Source organism: Lepisma saccharinum, chromosome 26 (assembly GCF_977018435.1).
Source record: "Lepisma saccharinum chromosome 26, izLepSacc3.1, whole genome shotgun sequence".
Taxonomy (NCBI): domain Eukaryota; kingdom Metazoa; phylum Arthropoda; class Insecta; order Zygentoma; family Lepismatidae; genus Lepisma; species Lepisma saccharinum.
Genome location: NC_139254.1, coordinates 21,178,147 through 21,198,286, shown reverse-complemented (window position 1 = coordinate 21,198,286; position 20,140 = coordinate 21,178,147). Strand labels below are relative to the sequence as shown.

Sequence of the window (20,140 nt, the reverse complement as noted above, 5' to 3'; positions counted from 1 at the left end):
TCCCTTGAATGGGGAAGGAGGGTGAATGAAGTTGGTTGAAGCAAAGAAAAGTGACTTTTTTTTTACGATGTATTTTACACAGCCAAACCAGAACTAAAATTACAGCCCTGCCTTTATTTATTTTTTTTTTTTGTCTGGTACCTAGAGAGGTTGTGTTGTTTCTCCCGAGAGATCTAATCTTACCAGTTAATCTTGTAACAGACAATGCTCCAGTAGACCGGTATAAAATCCAACATTCATTCTGCCCGATTATCTCCCGACTTTTGCTGGCACCAGTATGACTGGTGTCAAGATTCTTCGAGTTTCGCTTGCAATAAGAGAGAGATTGTTTTCCTTTCCATTGGTCTCAGTGCAAACAGGTTTCTCATGAACTAGAATTGTAAGAATTTCCTTTAAAAGCAACGACTGTGCACAATTGAAACAAAGTAACATTATTTTAAATTCTCTTTTGTGAAAACTTTTTCATGTTCTATTTTCCTTCTCACAACATGCATCCTGTGCATAACAGGTTGTATAACTACCAGGATAAATGGTGTTATCATCTCCTAGGCATCTTTGTGTCCGTTTGAGCTCCCTTTAAGCTGAAAATTGGTGCAAATTCCAATAACGACCCCTTCGAAATAACGACCCTTTTCCCGGGAACTGTGAAAGGTCGTTGAATTGAGAGTTGACTGTATTATGAACTCATCAGCACATAGGCTATTTTTCCCCATCACACAATAAGCCCCTCAAGTAAAACAGAACTGAGGACAGGGACTTAACATGGAAATAAAATACAAAGGAGAATCAAAAAGTAAGGTGAATATTGAAATTATTCCGAAATTTCCCGGTCGCAAAAAATTCTTGCTTTAAACTGTTGAGCCAGGTAACGGTAGCCTCTTGCACTCCTTGAATTGTGCCAAAACGTTTTCCACGGAGGTGTTTCTTCAGGGGTCCAAACAGATGGTAGTCCAAGAGGGCGAGATTGGGACTGTACGGAGGGTGTTAAAGAACCTCCCACTTAACGACTGATGTGTGCATGGGTGTGTTCGGTTGTATGCAGTCTCGCAAGAACACCACACCCTATCATAGTGCTCCTCTGCGTTTTTAAGTCTGTTCATAGTTCGGCAGTACCTCTCGGCTGTAATTGTTGTACCCTGTGGCTGGAACTCCACATGAATAACACCAAGACGGTCCCAAAACACAGTGGCATGACACTACGCACCTCTACTTTTGTGTAATGTTCCAGTTGCTGCGCAATGTTTCGACTGGCCTATTCAACGGAAGAAACAACATGCTGCACACTGGTGGCTGTCAGACGTACTACACCTCGACACCTACAACATACAAAAATTATAATTACACACATGCAAAACAATTGATTGTACAGCTAAATTCACTTTTTTTTTATTTACCCTTGTATATCTGTTAAAACCTTTCTCACCCAATTTCTAAAACTAATACAGTCGTACAAAGGCTGTCGCAGAGAAGGTGAGACTAATTCCTGTATAGGAAAAGAGTGACTTCCATTGGCTAGCAAATGTACGAGGGTGAAAATATGGTTCATTAGCTGCCGATTGAGACCAAAATGAGCGCAATAGGTCAAAAAGTCATGACTGCGTAGCAGTTAAAAGACAAGCATGTACATGGACCCCTCCAAGAATCATTAAAATGTAACAAAAATATTACAAACCACAAAACTTTTATTCAGAATCATCCATATCGAGTAGACATACATCTTTTTCAAAATAGGCACCATTGACAGCTAAGCAAGTGTCCATACGCTCCTGCCACTTTGTGAATGTTTTTGAAAATTCATCGTCAGGTAGCGAACTGAAGAAAACTTGCGCTGCGGTGATCACTTCTTTGTTCGTCATGTAGTGACGACCACGTAAAGCAGCCTTTAAAAGTGGAAATAGCCAAAAGTCGCAGGGTGCAAGGTTCAGGCTGTATGCTGTATGTGGGAAAATTTCTATTTTTCTCTTTGTCGCGTAATCCTGAAAAGCCCGCACAGTATGCGGGCATGCGTTATCGTGGTGCAATATAAAGGAGTTCTTCAAATGCGGCCTCTTTTTTGCTACGTGCTGCCGCAGAGTCTCAATGACTCTGGTAATACTCTGCATTCACCGTTTGCCAGGGAGGGAAAATGTGTTGGTACACCATTCCTCTTCGATCCCAAAATGCGATTAGCATCATCTTACCTGCGCTCTTCTGTTGCCGCACTTTCTTCTTGCGAGGCGACTGTAGCAACTTCCATGTGCTGCTTTCTTGTTTTGTACGCGGGTCAAAGGAATGGATCCATGTTTCATCGGCAGTTATGATTCGATCCAGAATGAGGGGTTCATCTTCCATACGTCTCTTCCACTGGGTGCAAACATCCACATGCTGCTGCATCTGTTCTGCTGTAATAAAATGTGGTACCCATACGGAGCAAACCTTCTTCATTTTCAAATGATCACGCAAAATTCAGTAGACGTTCTCCTTCGATATGCCCAAATGTGCACTTAGCTCTCTCACGGACATATGCCTATCATCACGAATAATTGCTGCAACAGTATTCACTAGCGTCTCGTTAATCATGGACGGTCTTTGTCCAGGATGTGGAAGCAAAGCGCCTGATTCGCACCCATCTTCGAACAACTTGTGCCATCGGTACACTGTGGCTCTACTCAGTCTGTCTTGATCGGCATATGCCTGTTGAAACATTGCATATGTTTCCGCAGCACTTTTACCTAAACGCCAACAAAATTTTATGGCATGTCGCTGTTCATCTTGAATACTCACCGCGAAAAGCAATGTTATACACAAAAACCTGGAGGGGTAAACGAAACACGTTCCACGTAAATCAACACAGCTGCTCACTGACGTGGTTTCGCAACATGTGACAACTTGCTACGGAAACAGAATGAGTCATCCTACACGACGTGACTAGTGCCGAAACCATAGGCAGTGTTGCCAAGCCATGAAAAAATTTGTCTCACCTTCTCTGCGACAGCCTTTGTAGATTAGTTAACGTGAACTAAAATCATACTGTCTCTGAGGATAAAATTTCTATATCCTAGTTAAAAACTGAGGCTGTGAAGGGGCACTCAGAACGAATAAGGACAAGCACAGGACAAAAATAACCCACAGAGGACTATACTGGTCTTAGGTGCAGGTCCCAGACCCTCGTTCACCTATGGTTACCAGATGACAAACTAAAAAAAGAGGACATTTTTAGATTTCATAATTTTAAAAAGGATGACATTTTTAGATGCATCATCTCGAACATCAGTTTTGTGTTTACTACTGTTTTGGTGAGCTTGTAGATCACACACCCCTATAAAATAATTTTACACCATTTCAGTATAAGGCTTCATTACAGGCAAATGTCTGAATATTCTAATATTTATTTACTATGCCGGTAGTATCATAAGGTTGTGAAACTAGGTCTCCGAGTTAAAAAGAAGAACATAAATTGAGAGTTTTTGAAAATAAAGAACAATATTTGGACGTAAAGGAGATGAACAAGCACGGGAGTGAAAAATATTACATAAAAATGAACTGCATAAACTATATTCATTCTTTGTTGGAAGGAAAGTTTATTGTCTTTGCGCTTGCAACTGAGGGTGTTGTATTTCCTTACTTTGAAATTGAACACGAAAATAACAATTATTTACAAATATAAAATTTTGTTACGAATCTTGAAATTGAAGCAGTTGTCTATACCCCAAAGAAGAGGACATTTCTCCATTTTCCTAAAAACCTGCCCAGACCATTTTTAGGACTCGAAAAAGAGGACATTAAGACGACTCTGACTTGTCTGTCAGCAAGAGGGCATTATTAAGGGGGACAGAGATCTTGCAGAAAAAACAATTTCCGCTGCTCAATCGGGAAGCTTATATACTCTAAAACAATGGTTGTTCCAGAAAGTTCAAGAGACTTCTACTAAGTTCTAGAAAGTTTCAAAAAGTTCTAGAAGGCTCTAGAAAGTCATAGTGCCACTACTTGCAAAATGCATATACTACTTATATACGATGTTAGAAATTTCGTATTGGGGGTGACTTTTTTTACAAAACTAAAAAGAATTAAACCCTTTTTCATTAACTTTGAACAAAAGTTCATCGATTTATGACACAGGAAATCAATTATTCTACAAAAAGTCATAACCCTTGTGTACATAGACCTTAATACATGTCTTTACTATGGTTAAGGGGCTTGTAATATGTAGTGTTTTCTTGAAATTTCAGAACTTGCTAGAGTACCACATAGCAGATACTGAGCTGTCCTGGTCGCATTTATTCACAACAATTGAAGAGATCAAGAGCAACCATGCTTTGATTGAAGATTACACCACAAATCAGACAACGCTGGAACAGGTGTTCCTCTCATTTGCACAGTTCCAGAAAGTCCATGTACCGTGAGTAAACTGAAAAGATTAAGTAATTCACCATGGCATAGTTATTCCTCTTAACTGTATTTATGCAAAATCAAAATGGGCAGCACTTAGAATGGACACAGTCAATTTATTATACCAGTAATACCAGTATATATGTTTTGTATTACTTGTAAATGTGGATGAGTGTGCTGTAGTGTAAATGGGGATTGTATGTTAATATTTGCTGGTGATATGTATTAGCAAATAAATATGTTTAATAAGGTATAATAAACATACCAGCAAATATGTAACTTGTTATTATGTATCATATGTTGTGTTTTTATGCACTTTTGCTTTAATTCGTGGTTATGATGAATTTGTGGAGCATTTAATTTTTTGAAAAATAATTGTATCAATGCAGTGCCAAAAGTGCATTTGACGACCGCTGGCTCAGAATTAGTTGAAGGGCTAGTAGGAAAAAATAGGATAATAGAGAAAATCAGATGAATAGTTACACACTTACTAGAAACCCCATTTTCTATTATGTATGTGTAACTATTGTCTAATTTTCTCTATTACCTTTTTTTTATCCTACTAGCCCTTCACCCAATTCAGAGTCGCCAGCCGCTGCTGCAAAAGGGTGAAAAACATCGAAAGCATTCATACTTTTTTGTCCATTTCATATTGAATATTTTCAGACAATGCATTTTGTTTCACTTAAGCTTCCTTGCTGTTTGGTATTTTATAAAGAATGTGATAAAATTAAGGTTCTCAATTAAAAAGCCCATTATTCTGGGTGTGTGGTGATAAGAAATGCTAGGAAAAGGTTGAAGTAAGTTAGGCTAACATTGCTAATTTGTAGTGGATGTTGAAATTTTAATTACAATAGAGATGGGCCAGATTAATTGGTTTTCTATTTGTATCAGCTAATATCGGTTTATCAATTAAATTGCTGATATTTTTACCAGTCAGATATTTTTTTATAAATACGTGTAATTTAGTGCAGAATTCTGCCTTTTTGTTATTATCTTTGAGAATATAAATCAATAAATCATGCACCCTGGTTTCGCAAAGTAGATGTCTAAAAATGTAGCTTATTTTCCAAAGGTCACAACGAAGGCAGACAGACTTATTAGTAATCAGTATTGACTTGATGACAGTGGTGTAAAAACCAACAATATTAATTTAATACAGGCATAAATGCATTCACGGTGCAATGTGGCCCTGTGTCTGTGGGTTCAATTTACCCCCACCTCTCCTTTCACTGTAGTCATCATGGCTCATTTGCAATTTTATATCAGATCGGCAAATTATCAGTAAATTTTATATTGGTTCTTTATTGTTTGCAGTTCAAATTTCATATCTGTCCATTTCTGTGTAAAAGACATAAACATTTCTTTAGTAATCCAAGCATTGTTGAGAACTCAAAATATCACCACTTTTTAAAAGTTATCTATTTTCTTCTTTCATATGATTATTAACTCCAAAATGGAAGAAGTGTTTTCCCACAAGTCGGACTAAATTCATATGATTCATGCTTGCAATGTGCAAAGTATATTGAATAGTCAGGTGCATACACAAGTCGTATTTCATGTCTTTATGAGGTTGGATAATCATATTTTCCATTTCCTTTGTTGTGTAATATTCTAAGACAGTTGGAAGTTACAAATTGTGATTTTAAATTCTGGAAATAATATCACTGTGTATTATGTGGATTTCTAATCTCTTCAGTTCTTCAATCAATAGATGTGAAACACTTTTTTCATACTTAGCACTTAGTGTTTTTTGTTAGTGCATATGTTCTGTAGTACCTGGATACACTGCTGACGTGAACGAAAAACTTGTTCTATACTTCTCACTGTATAGATTCACATGTTGACAAATTTCCATATGAATTGATAAAAATGTATAAATTTTGGCATGGTGATACATGGCGAATATCGTACAAAAATGAATTTTTGAAGCTTTATGGAGTTCCAAAGTTGTTCAATTGATTTAAGTATATAGAAATTGGTATGTGGATTGATTATTGTTAACAAAGTGTGTGTGTGATATGTATTGAAAATGCATACAGGGTGTACACGATGAACCTCCTGGATTTTGAAGTGATGGGAAATTAAAACGAACACACCTGCATATTGTTTGGTAATTTTATTGCAAAGAGCAACTCAAAAAGTTTCTTACAAAAAATTACCAAAAAATTACCGCACTTCTATGTGAGCACCTTTAGTGACACGAAGAATGTCCAGCCGGTATTCCATTTCGTACAGCAGCACGTCGTCAGGGATGGTATCAATGGCAGCAACAATTCAGTCACGCAAAGCATTCATGTTTGGTACCTTCGTTGAGTAAATTGCGCCCTTAACATATCACCAGAGGAAGAAGTGATATGTGGGCTATGAGGTGGCTTGCCTGATCGACTTCCGCAGGTTTGTCAATGCTTCTCCTTGAGAATATGCCATTTTTACAAAAGCGATGACAGCGCTGCCAAGCATGAAGCACGCAAACTAAAAGAAAAAAGTGAGCACATATGGCACCAAATACAAAAGACTGGATTGTCGTAACTTTATTTTCTGATTTTTAACATTGCGTCGAAACCCCGGAGGTTCATCGTGGTATTACTAAATGATGGAGTGCTTAACGAATGAAATTAATTGCAATCTCAAGCTAGCTATGGCCTATATTTTGTGTTGGTGTATGTGTAGGATGTATGTATGTTGTTTCTCCTGTTTTTCAAACTTGTTAGCGCTAGCGTTTATAGATATGGCAGCATTGTTATTTATACTCTTCTACAGATTTGACCAAAGGTTTATGCATTGCAAGTACAGTTACGTATGTAGCAAGTGAAAAAGATCTGAGAGAATTTTCTCATTATTGAATGTGCATGTGCTTCGTTGTAAATATTTTGTTGATATGTTTATAAACCCTTTTTGTAGATATAGATATATATATATTTGTATATAGCATTTATTCAGATTAATTATACAGGGTTTCCCAGAATTATCTGGACACTTTTAAGCCTTGGTAAAGAAAGAAATACAATGTGATACAGATATTGAATGTGGCAACATCACAATTGAGTTAAATGATCCCCCACAAGACAAGATGCAGTGGTTTGATTGGTTCATGGAGATCAAGTCTGTACCCAGATCCAACAAAATTTCCAGTTTGGATATGGTAGGGAAAACACCATCATGTCCAACCATGCCAAAGTTATGTGGGAAGTTTATGGTAACTGACATCAAAAACACCTTTAACTGTTAAACCTTTTGCTGGAACAACCTTGATCTCGATGAGTGAAGTAATTTAATACAATTTTTGGGAACATACTGTAGATTGGGTTATGTTCTGGATGCACATTTTTGTACTGATACAAGAGCTATTAAATGTCTCGTGAGGAATTTGATTGTTGTCATGGCTGTATGACATAGTAGGTGGGGGAAGCTCTCAACTTTTCACAATTCAAAATTCATGCTAATAACAGCCTCAGCATCTAAAGGAGTATTCACACCAAAGCGACAGACTTTGCTTAGGGATTTTACCAATGAAAGACAGGCTTGTGCATTGTGAATGTTGCCTCTGATTGACTCGTTCCCAAGCAGCATGCGTGTCCCTTCGGTGTGAAATCTCCCTAAGGGTTGAAGTCATCAGGTGACATCGCTTCATGTGATATTTTAAGAAATTCAAGAGCTTTCTTTTGAGACATAGATATATTATTATACAGGGTGTCCGGCTTAGACCTTTAACATTACAAAAGAGCATAATTTTGCAGAGAAACCCAATTTTATTACCAAAATTTTATCACCAGCACTTCACACAACCTTGATATGAGCCCCCACCTGTAGCACGGCAGATGTCGAACAGATATTCCAATTCCGTCCAGGTATTCACTAGGATTTGAGGGGTCACATTGTTAATTGCCTGACGAATTCTGTTACGCAGATCTTCCAAGTTCTCAACGGGCATACTGTAGACTTGGTCCTTGATGAACCCCCAAAAGAAAATAGTCTAGGGGGGGAAGATGCGGCGAGTGCGGAGGTCAAGCAAGTGGTTTAGATCCTCTTCCTATCCATCTTCTGGAAAATGCTCATCGAGAAATTCTCGTACAATGATGGCAGAATGTGCCGGGGCTCCATCTTGTTGGAAAATGGTTTCTGGAGGCATTTTAGGCACAGCATAATGCTGAAGCATGTCTAAATAATTCGTTCCTCTCACTGTTTCTTCAGCATAGAAGAAGGGGCCTATTATCTTCTCTTTCATTAACCCACACCACACATTAACTTTTGGCAAGTCTTTCATAATTTCACGAAACTCATGAGGATTGTCACTTCTCCAAATACGGCAATTTTGCTTGTTAACTTTACCACACGTGTGGAATGAAGGTTCATCAGAAAAGCACACCTTGTCCAGAAAAGCATTGTTGTTGTCAATTTCGGTTAACGTTTTGCCCGAAGATGTCTGTCTTTTAGGTTTATCATCAGGATAATTTTGTTGATCTAACTGGATCTTGTATGCCTGTAGACGTAACCTTTTGTGCACAACATCATTGATAGTAGACTGAGGAATGTTGAGCTCTAAACTTGCACGTCTTATTGATTTTTTTGGACTTCATGTGAATGCAGTGCAAATCACTTCAATGTTTTCCTCTGATACCTTCCACTTCGCATACTTCCCGCGCACCGACACAACACTTCCAGTTTCTCTTAGTTGTTTATCCCACTTAGCAATACTCAAATAGGAAGGAACATTCTCGTGACGTTGAAGATTGAATTCACACCGAATAGCACGTTGAACAAGCTTTACAGATTTGTTTGCTGCCAGTGAATGAACGCAGAACACTTTCTGCTGAACCGTCCACTCCGCCATCTTGGAATTTATGCGTTACACGCACATGCACCTCACGTCAACTCGAAGTACTGGTGATTCTCGCAAATGGCCACAGTTTGCCAGTCCCATACAAACAATAAGTTTAATTTGAAGTTGAATGTAACTAAAGTTATACTGTTTTGTAATGTTAAAAGTCTAAGCCGGACACCCTGTATATGCAGCATCCTGCTCAAGGGCCAAAAAATTTCAACGAGGGGTTGAAGTATCCAGAGGAAGTTCCCTCCTGTCCATCCTTCACGTCACCAACTACATTCTCCATGTATCAGCAAGAAATCGGCATGAGTTACTCGTCCATATCCCCAAAGCAACATTACAATCTCTGTTTTTATTATTGTTGTTATTATTATTAAGGATTAAAGATGTACTGGTAATTTTGGCACATCCTGTGCATTTAGGCCTGAGTTGATATGGTTTCAACCAGTTCCTGTACCAATTTACTTACGACTTATTGTCCCTGCTACCATCAAGATACTTCAACATTTCAACAGCTTAAGAAAAATAATCTGATTTTATATATATATATATATATATATATATATATATATATCAGTGATACCACAAAAATACATTTCAACTTTGTAATGACAATAATTCCCAAGGGTGTTCAATAACAGGTAGTTCTGGTATCCCAAGTATAGACAAACAAATGTACCCGAAGCTCTTAAGTTTTGGAAAATAGGGAGTTGAGAGGCTGGCTTGCAATTCCAAAAATGTAGGTATGATTCCTGGTTGAACCACAATTTTCACATAAATTTTCAGTAATTTATATCCTTTTATTAGCTGTAAGGTCTTTTATCTGCTAATTCAGGTGCAAATTTCCAGTGTTTTTATCCCACTCCATAGTAAATGCTAAGGTAATTGACGGTTAATAATAACTGTTGCATAACATGTATACTTTGGCACATCGAGTCGAAATTTGTTGCTCCAAAAAAGTTGACCAATTATGGTTATGGAATGACTATAGTGCCATGTAATTTTTTTTCTTGAATTTATGCATGCAGTTAATCATTGTACTGGCATTATACGCAGTTCACAAGACATCAGACTCCCAAAAATGTTTTTCTTAACAGTTCACATAACCACTGTGTATTATTACAAAATAATACAATAAATCTTATAAGTTCTAGTGATCTTTTGCCCTAGTTCCACAGAAATTTTTCAAGCTTACACTAGCAAGATACACACACACACACACACAATCTTACATGTGTAGTTACTGTACACTACTAAAATGTAATTTGCTTCACAAACTAATTACATTTTTTGGGTGCACACGGACTAACCAAGTTAAGTCATTTGTATATTGGTAGTGAAACTTCAAAAGAGTTCTGAGAATCTAGAATGAAATATTGCTAGAAGAATAAAGTGGCGCTTTAAAAAATAAGCTTTACTGTATTATTTCATAATGCTCCGGAACAATCTCTTAAAACTTTTTGATATTGTACAGAAATATTTAGAAGTGTTTTTACAAAAGAACAGCAGAGATGACATCACAGAACTTATGTTGTTAATTCAACATTTATGGTTGTTCCTCATATTGGATGTTTTGACTTTGCAAATGCGTTCTTCATCCATTTGGAACATTGCAACCATAATTACTGAATTCTCATGGCTGTGATTGATTTGAATTATATTAAGATAAATTTTTGTTGGAATAATTCTTGTGTATATTTCAGAGGAACTCGTGTGCCTTCATAACGATGATATTGTATTTTTTATGTGAATAAGCAATGATAATTGTGCAATAATTTTAGCCAGGAGGATAAGTGGCATGTAGTGGAACATATTGAGTTTTATTTTTTAAAGGGAAAATATATAAGTATGATAATTTATTTGTATGAATGAAATGAAGATAAACAATATTACATGTAGTTTGTACAGTGATTGTGCAATGGCATAGTTTGGTATGAAATTCTGCACAATTAGCTGCCATAAATTGAAACTTACACTGGAATTGTTGAGTTCTCTGAATATTAAAATAGTTTTGAGAATATTGAAATTCTGAAATATAACAATTTTTTTCATGAAACTCATATGCACATAAACATATACGTATTCATCTCAAAATTACATGAAAGGTGTTTCTCCCCACACAAGTTCTTTTCTGGAAGTTGTAGTGTGTTAATTCAGTTGAAATCAATAAATTTAATCAACAAAACAATTGAAACTCCATGCTAAAATATATGAATTTTATTGCATTACATATTATTATATTAATTTATTTTTTATTGCATTTCGTATTGTAATATATTGTTGAGTTGGTTGAAAAATAGAGTAATTTATTTTGAAAGTGAAGATAACATTTAAAATAATTTAGGTAGCTAGTGAATAGATCTGACGCAAGTAAAGCAATACCTTCTTTTTTGTATATATTGTGTATTTGTATATGTATTTCAGCAACTGTGAAAATGGTGAATTAACTTTATGCAATATTGGAAAAGAGAATAATTGACTAATACCAGGGAAAAATACATATTTGATGGGAGAGCCTTCAGAGCTTTTAAGAACTAATGTTTATCTCCATGGACATCCGGAAGGGAGGGCCACCACCTGCCCTCCCCCCCCCCTGGAAAATTAACCCATTTACGCTGGAGGTTGAAAATTTCAAATTTTTGCATAAAATTCACATATGTTAGGTAGAAATATATAAAAAAACAAGAATTTGAAGGAAAAGTACTTTTATCTAATCCTGTTTATGAGTTATGTGGTGTTCCAAAAATGAAACACTAGGCAAAACCATTACCATTTTGTACATAATGTAAAAAATCCTGGATTTTGTCTCAGAATGTTACTATTCAGTGTGATATTCAACTGAACACTTCACATGTAAGGCAACATCACATTTTCACATCGAAAAGTGGTGTTCTTATGACATTGAGCACAGCGTGTTTGCTTTCCTTGCTTGATGATCACACGATTCATGCCATCATAACGTGAATCAATGTTGCTCTTCTGAGAAGGTATTCCTTTCCGGCCAGGTTCTGCAGGATGGCCATGGATCTCCAGATAATGACATGCCACACAACGACGAAACTCCAGAAGATTGATTGGCTTTGCGTCATATGTTTTATGCAGTTGCCAAGCATTTTATAAGACCAGTTCAAAACAGAACAACAGAGGGCTGGAGTACCATTTCTTACCACAGATTGATGCTCAATACTTGTCAATGTTTTCATCAGCTCTGGCTACGCCCCCCCATAAACTTATTATACACTGTGATCATGTGTGGCTGCTGAACCTGTATTTTCTTCTGTTTCTGAGAATAACGACTGACAAGACACAGAAGATAGACACCAGCACCAGAGGATGCAACAGTCACAACACTGTTGTCATGCCATATGCAGACGATATTGCCTTTGCCATCGCTACGATAATCAAATGCACCACTTTATTTTTTCTTTAGAGCATCATCTAATTCCAGTGGAGCTTTGTCAATGCGATCTTTTCTCATTCTACCTGTTGCCTGATGACCCAATCAACTAATATTAACAAGTAATGCAATACTGGTGAAAAAGTTATCAAACACAAAATGGTATTGTCCATGGTGCTCCTCTGCAAATGCCTCAAGAAACCTAAGGACAATGGATGCACCAACACCATAATACTCATATTTGGTGTTCGGATTTTTACCCTGATATGGCTGAAACCAGCAAATGTAGCGTAGGCGTTTTGCTCCACACCAAAACTTGTAGCCAAACCGAATTGGCTTTCACCGAATAAACTGTTTGCACCCGTGACGACCAAAGTAAGGAACCATGAATTAGCCCAACCTAAAGCATGTATCGTTTGGAACAAATTTCATACATCTCTCATTTAGTTTGTTTATGAGAGGTCGCAACTTGGCAAACTTGTCCACTGGGTCCAAATTTGCATTGTCAGCAAATTGTCAGGTGGTTGTATGACTATGGCACTTGCTTCTATGCTGTCATCTGTCTAGCAAGTCCATTATTTCATGTAAAGTTTTGGGCATTCTCAGACTTGGAAACTGGTTTCAAGTGAAAAGAGACAAGGTGAAATATATTAGTTCAAGTGGTAGTGGTTTTGCCTCATGTTCCAAAAATGGAACAGGCAAATTTTCAAGCCTATAACTAATACAAGAATAATAACTGCTGCATTTCCTTGTTACAGTCTGATAGAGTAACTAGTACAGTAGTAACATAGAAAAATTTACAACTTCAGGGAGTAATGCGCTAACGTTATAGTAACCTGTCTTCGGATGGATGTTCAAAAACCTTCTTGAAAATGCAAATCAATTTTTCACAACATCCCTGCAGCTCGGTGAATTTAGAATTCGACACACATCCAGAAAATAATATCAGAAACATATTGATTATAACACCTCATTTGTTAGTTTTCTGAATGCACTGCTACAAGTGCTGACACACTTACTTTTTTTTATTATGCCATGAATGTTGGTTAGGCATAAACTTGAGCGTTGAAAGCCAGAATTGCTTTGATTTAATTCTTTGGTACAGAGATCAGTGAAAAAAATTGTGAATTTATCACTTTGTGTTTTTGTCCATAATATGGTTTTCAGCATGTTCAAAGCACAAAAAACTGGCCTGTCTCATCTTGTCAAAACATTCTCACTCATTTGGTCTCAAAGTATTATTTTTCTACATTCTTCCAATCAACTCCTCTTCCCATCTGGCCACGTCATGTCACCCTTCCCTCCGTAGCTAGCACCTCTTCTTGTTTTTGAAACACATTAAATTAGGAGAAAATTTAATTTCAAACCAAGTGAGATGAGGCAGACCGGTTTTTCATACCCAACTCTGTATAACTTGCCTTTAAGGGGAAATTGAGAGCATATATCAATAAAGAAAACTGACTTAGAAATGCTGTATGACAGTTGCATAGGTTTTATTTAAGTTATATTGTTTGTGCTTTTTTGTTGAACATGAGGAAGCATTCAACATATATATATTCAAAAATGGTTAAATAATAGAAAATATTTTACAGCTTTGCATTGTTTAGTATTAAAACTTTTATTTCTTACAGGTAAATGTCTGTTTTCAACTCAAAAACATATTAGTGAAAGTATCTCCCTCTGGTATTGGTCAAAAGTACTCATTTTGTAAAGATAAACTGTTTTGTTGTGAGATTGTGCATAGGTTGAAGTGCATGTAATGTTTTTAGCAATGTTGCTTTGTATTTTCATTATTATGGCAAGAGCTTTCGATTTTTATATGGCAGTATTGACAATGTATTTAATACATTTGCTTACATTCCAATGAAATTTGTATTTTGCAGAAGAAATTTAAAGAACTGATGTGATGCAATGAAGCTTTAAATATATACATATATTTGTACTAATGTGTTCCTGTGTCTTTATTTACTTAGTGTGTATGTGTGTGTGTCTGTGTTTATCAAAGAAAATCTTGTGAAAATTGATCACAAACTCTCTTAACTTCCAACTAACATTGGGCCTACCTGATAGCTTAGTGGTTAGAACTAACACTTGTTTAGATATCACTTTCTGTAGATCCATTCCCAGTTAGTATATCTGCACAGAAAGTTAACTTTTAACAAACTTGTAGTACCTAATCTAATATCATTTAGTATAATTGATTGATCTCTTGTAGAATTCCAAATTTATCATCTTTCTTGAGATCAAAGTAGTGACGAAAATATTCCAGCTATAATAATATAAATGACGAAAATTAAAATGTTTTGCAGAGTTTAATTTTCTTGCAAAATAAATATAAATTGGAAGGAAATAATTTTCTCAAGTATAAGATGCAACAAAAGTTACTTAGTAAATTCAGTTGACCTATTTGCATGTGCTTTGGAGAATGCATCAACTACCTACGGTACATCCAAGAGTTGACTACAAAACCAATTAATGTAGTTGATATTCTAAAAAGTGATGCATGCACGAAATATGGTGTAGATGATTCCTCCTCCTCATTAGCAGGAGCAGCCAAATGAGACAGCCTGGCATCGCATTCTGTTGCAAGCAAGATGTTTAAAATGTTTCAAGCATGAAAATGTTTTTCCATACGCAACACTGGAAACTGGGATTGTTACAGATAGTTTCTGAACCTCGTGAAATGCCAATTTATCTTTCCTAAGAAACTGACAAAATCCATTAGGTGCAGTATTTTTCCCCCCACTCTTTTCGTAATGCTGAAGAGTTTTGCGCAAAATCTGCAGTTCAGCTTTCAGATCAATAGGAATACAAATTTGCAAAGTGTACAGCTATCTCATAATTCAAGAAATATTCTGACCATGGTCACCTCTACCACTCATAACACTAGCTTCATTTTATGTGCTAATTACATACATCTATGGAGTTCTTGAAGAGAATCTCTCTGATATATGCAAAGAGTGAACCTGCATCCAATAATTGAAGAGCAGTGAATCCTAAAAAGTGACACACATATCAGAGAACAACTTACACCTTTTCACTTCCTGGCTTATTGTGCACAGTATGCAGATTAATTCGTTTGTAATGAAATTGTGAGAGATCCAAGTTCAATGCGTTTCCAAGTAATATCATTGTATTTGAAATTAAATTCACGAGTTCCAAGAAATTTCCTCTGTTAAAACTTGCTGCAGTCTCATCACCACTTCAAAAAGCCAGCACCTGAATAACAAGATACTGCAATACATCCACAGCAACTGGCATATGGTGTCGGTTTTCTGAACTACCTTTGAATGTCCTTCACTAATTGATGTTGCCAACGGACGATCCACTAGTATAATAACTTTCCTGTACTATAGATGATGTTTTGTGGACCTCAGAATTTTCATGTTTCAAGTTCGTCGGCATTGAACACTTTTTTCCAGTTCTTAAAACTGGTTATAACTTAGGTAAATCCTGATGATTACATGGCATAAATGAAAGAAAAATCACTCAAGTCGCCACTCGAACCTTGAACAGAAAACAAAATTAATTTTTGAGTGATAAAATGTAAAATGCAGAATGCTTCACTTAGATAAGATGTAAATCGCCTTACTCTAAGATGTGAAGATCCTTATTATTCAATATTTCATTAATGCCAGTTGGGGGGAGGGGGGTTCTGGCTGGGGCACCTCCCCCCTCGTGGTAACCTCGCTGGTAGGGTGTCCAGAATTTTAAAAGGGGGTATAACAGTAAGAAGGGTTCATATGTTATTTAGAAGTAAGTTCTACATTTGGCCACCTTTTCCGGTATTTGATGTTCATATATTTTTGGGAATTCCAAGCAAGGGGGGAGGGGCATGACCACCTTTTGAGCATGTCGAAGTTTACATTCCTGGCAAGTGGCAGTCAGTGCAGAGTTGGGAGACGTGTTGGTCTCATAGACAGCAGGTCTGTAGGAACTACAATCCTGAAAGGAACATGTCTGTGTCAAAGGACATTTTACGGCCATGTTTACTGTATGAGTTCAAATTGGGCAGCAATGCTGCAGCCGCTGCTCGAAAGATATGCTCCGCGTTTGGAGAGGCATCAGTGAGTGAGCGCACAGCGCGAAAGTGGTTCAGTCGATTTGCATCGGGCGATGAGAGCCTCCAGGACAAGCCTCAAGCTGGATGCCCTGCCACTGTCGATGAAGCCCTGCTGAAGGAGACCATCGAGCGTGATCCACAGCAAACGTGCAAAGAACTTGCACAAGGGTTTGGAGTGTCGGAGGAAACCATTCAATTGCATCTGCACAACCTTGGGAAGACTTGGAAGCTCAGTAAGTGGGTTCCTCACGTTTTGTCCGAGGAAAACAAACGCCAGCGGCTCACCATTTGCGCATCATTTCTGTCACGCCATGAGGAACATCCTGACTAAGAAAGAAAAACTCTATCTACCGTTCAAAGTAATAAGGCTTAAAGACTATGTAGCGCTTCCTAGATGCTTTAAGTGATATCGGCCACGTCAGTAAGCATTGCAGAAACGAAACCACGTGCAGGAAATGTGGAGAATTGCATAATGACCAGGATTGTAACTTGGGTAATATTAAAATATGTATACCATGTAAATTTCGCAAGAGAAACTGTAATAAGAATTTATGTCCAACGTATCAAGATTTAATGGACAGGGCAATATCTAAAATAAATTATGGATAACACAAGAAAGACAATTACAAGAAATTCAAATCATATAAGAGTAATACAACATAATGCCCAAGGTGCCAAGCTGGCAATGCAAGAGATTATACATTACGTTACAAACAATATCATCGATATTGCGTTGATCCAGGAACCCTACCATATCAAAGGGAAAATTGTTGGACTTCCTGTATCTACTAAGTGCTTCGCTTACTCCAAGACACCAAAAGCTGTTACTTTAGTAACAAATGAGGATATCCAAATTACCTGGAGAAAATCCTGCTCAACATCGCACTGTGTGGTGATAAATGCTGAGATGGGCGGTAAAATCTGGACTCTAATAAATATTTACTGTCAGTTTAAAGACAGAATATCGCCATATATACAAATGGTGGAGAGAGCAATTAGGCACCAAAATGGTTCACATTCACATGTCCTGATAAGTGCTGATGCCAATGCCAAATCTCCATTATGGTATAGGGAGGAACTTGATAACGGAGGCAAGGAAATGGAAGACCTTATTGCAAGTAACAACCTTCATATTGCAAATAGGAAATCCTCAATACCAACCTTTTGTAATAATAATGGTGGTAAATCGAACATAGATATTACTTTAGTGGATTACGAAGGCTGGCAGTTCCTTAATAACTGGTGGGTTAAAGACCTGACAACCAGTGACCACAATGTAATTGGATGGAACATAACCTGGGTCAAGGATGGTACATGGATGACTCCGAAATACAATATAAAAAGCAAATGGAGTAGGAGAGAGCAAGACGAACTAAGATATAAGGTCAGGAAAGGTTTTGAGAGTAACCCAGTTGTAATAGACCAAAGGTTACAAGATAATGTCATGACAATAACATCAACATTGACAACAGCAGTTAACCAATTTTCAAGGCAGAGCTCAGCAGAGAAAAAACAAGTGTGGCCTATATACATCTTGAGAAGAAGAACGATCACAAGGAAATTGCGCAAGAACTACCAGAGAGCAATTGATCCTAGAATAAAACAAACCTATTTGGAAAAATATAGGAAATCCAAATGGATTTATCAAGACCTGTTGAAACAACACAAAATTAAACAATGGGCAAGATTACTAAAGAAGCAGATCGTTAAAGATCCATGGAGCATCGCGTATAAATTGGTAACTGGGAAACTAAGACAGGCATATACACCCACAACCATAAAACGTCAAGATAATACGTACACAAACTCATGGAAGGATAGAGTACTTGATGGAAAGGTTGCTACCACTTGACAGTGAAGCTGAAGACTCTGATATTCAAAGAAATATTAGATGTGAACTGCAGGAGACTTACGAGAATGATACATTAGTTCTACTTTTTGCCAAGGAGGAAATTGCCCTGGCAATAGACCAACTTAAATGTAAGAAAGTCCCAGGGCCTGATGGACTGGTAAATGAAGTCATCAAAATAACCAAGAATGAGTTATTGGGAAGTCTGCAACAAGTTTATAACCAGTGTCTGGCAGCTGGTGAGTTTCCAGATGACTGGAAACTGGCCAATCTGATTGTCTTGATGAAAGACAAAGATAGAGATCCTGAACAGCCGAAATCCTTTCGACCAATCTGCCTGTTGGATACAATGGGTAAAATCTTAGAAAAATTAGTAGTTAAGCGATTGAACAAGAGAAGAGCATTAACTGGGGTGTGAGAAAAACAGTATGGATTCACCCGTGGACGTTTAACAGAGGATGCAATACAACATGTTTTGCAAGAATCAATAGGCTGGCAGAGAGAATCTCAACCTTAGAAGAGGAGAGCTACATCCCAGAATTGAGAGTGAAGCGTAATGAAGACACAATTCAACTCACTCTATCAAGAAGGAAGAGTAGCAGAATCAGTAACTTGGAAAGGAAATCCCAATATCAAGAATTGGAAGTGTCTGAAGAATCCAGTGAAGTGAAATTTTATGAAATGGGCCCTACAGCATTAAACAATGGAAATTCTATGTAAAATCACTACGAGGGACCATACCAGAAGAGTCAACAACATAACTCTGGCTGGTGTTGGCAGACATAACAACCAAGGAACCGTCATGGACTAAAAGACTGTCTGCAATTGGCCTTAGTGGACCTCAATGGATAGTGTATTCATGGAAGATTGTATGAGTATCCCTAAGTGTAGATTTAAAAGTAAAGTGTGGTAAGTGGTTCCTGAGTGTGATCACTCCCAAGAAGCTTGGTAAAGGACCATGGACTAGCGAAACTTCATCCACAGATCTGTCATGAACGTCCAGGAACCTCTAGATGCAGAAGACTAAATCCAAGTCGAAGAAGGGAGACTGAAGAAGAAGCCATCATCCAGTCTAGTAACTCCCCTCACTTTGGGAGGCTAAAGGATCTAAGGATCCACAGTATTAATCTTAATTATGTATCAATGTTCTGTGCTTGGTATACTGTATTATATTTCTTATATAATCATCATATTATTTATTCTATTTTATATCATATCAGATTCTATTATATGTTGCTAAGCAAGGACAAAGGATTCTAAATTGTGATTGTGATGTCTTAAATACTTTTACTAGAGCAAACATCATAGGAATAGGTCTAAGGACCATGACTGAATAAGTCAATCATTTCTGACATATCACTTTCATTATTATTTTCTATATTATTTATATATGTTGTTTGAATTTATTCATAGTATTTATTCTTTCATATCTTTGTTCTGACACAAATACTATACATAGAGAAAACATCCAAACAGTAAACACACCTTGGTTTTTCAAGATAGGCACCAAGGTTAATTACCCCTCCACCATCACCTGCATCCTCCGTTCATCCTTTCCTTTGGGACACTACCGCTCCTGGTAAGATTATAGCTAGATTAGCAATCGACGCCAAGTACGCCAGGAGAGAGGGTGAT

General features: G+C 37.1%; 1 protein-coding gene and 1 pseudogene across 1 annotated transcript in view; both read left to right on the top strand.

The window, feature by feature from the left end:
• LOC145979454 (phospholipid-transporting ATPase ABCA3-like) overlaps positions 1 to 14,530 on the top strand; it is a 128,805-nt gene extending 114,275 nt beyond the window's left edge. Inside the window, exons 26-27 of the mRNA XM_083112359.1 lie at positions 4,209 to 4,378; positions 14,225 to 14,530. Coding sequence (XP_082968485.1) covers positions 4,209 to 4,378; positions 14,225 to 14,228 — 174 coding nt within the window. The 3' untranslated portion in view covers positions 14,229 to 14,530. The remainder of the gene's footprint in view (positions 1 to 4,208; positions 4,379 to 14,224) is intronic.
• Positions 14,531 to 16,549: 2,019 nt separating this feature from the next.
• Positions 16,550 to 16,987, top strand: LOC145979577 (histone-lysine N-methyltransferase SETMAR pseudogene; annotated as a pseudogene).
• Positions 16,988 to 20,140: the final 3,153 nt, after the last annotated feature.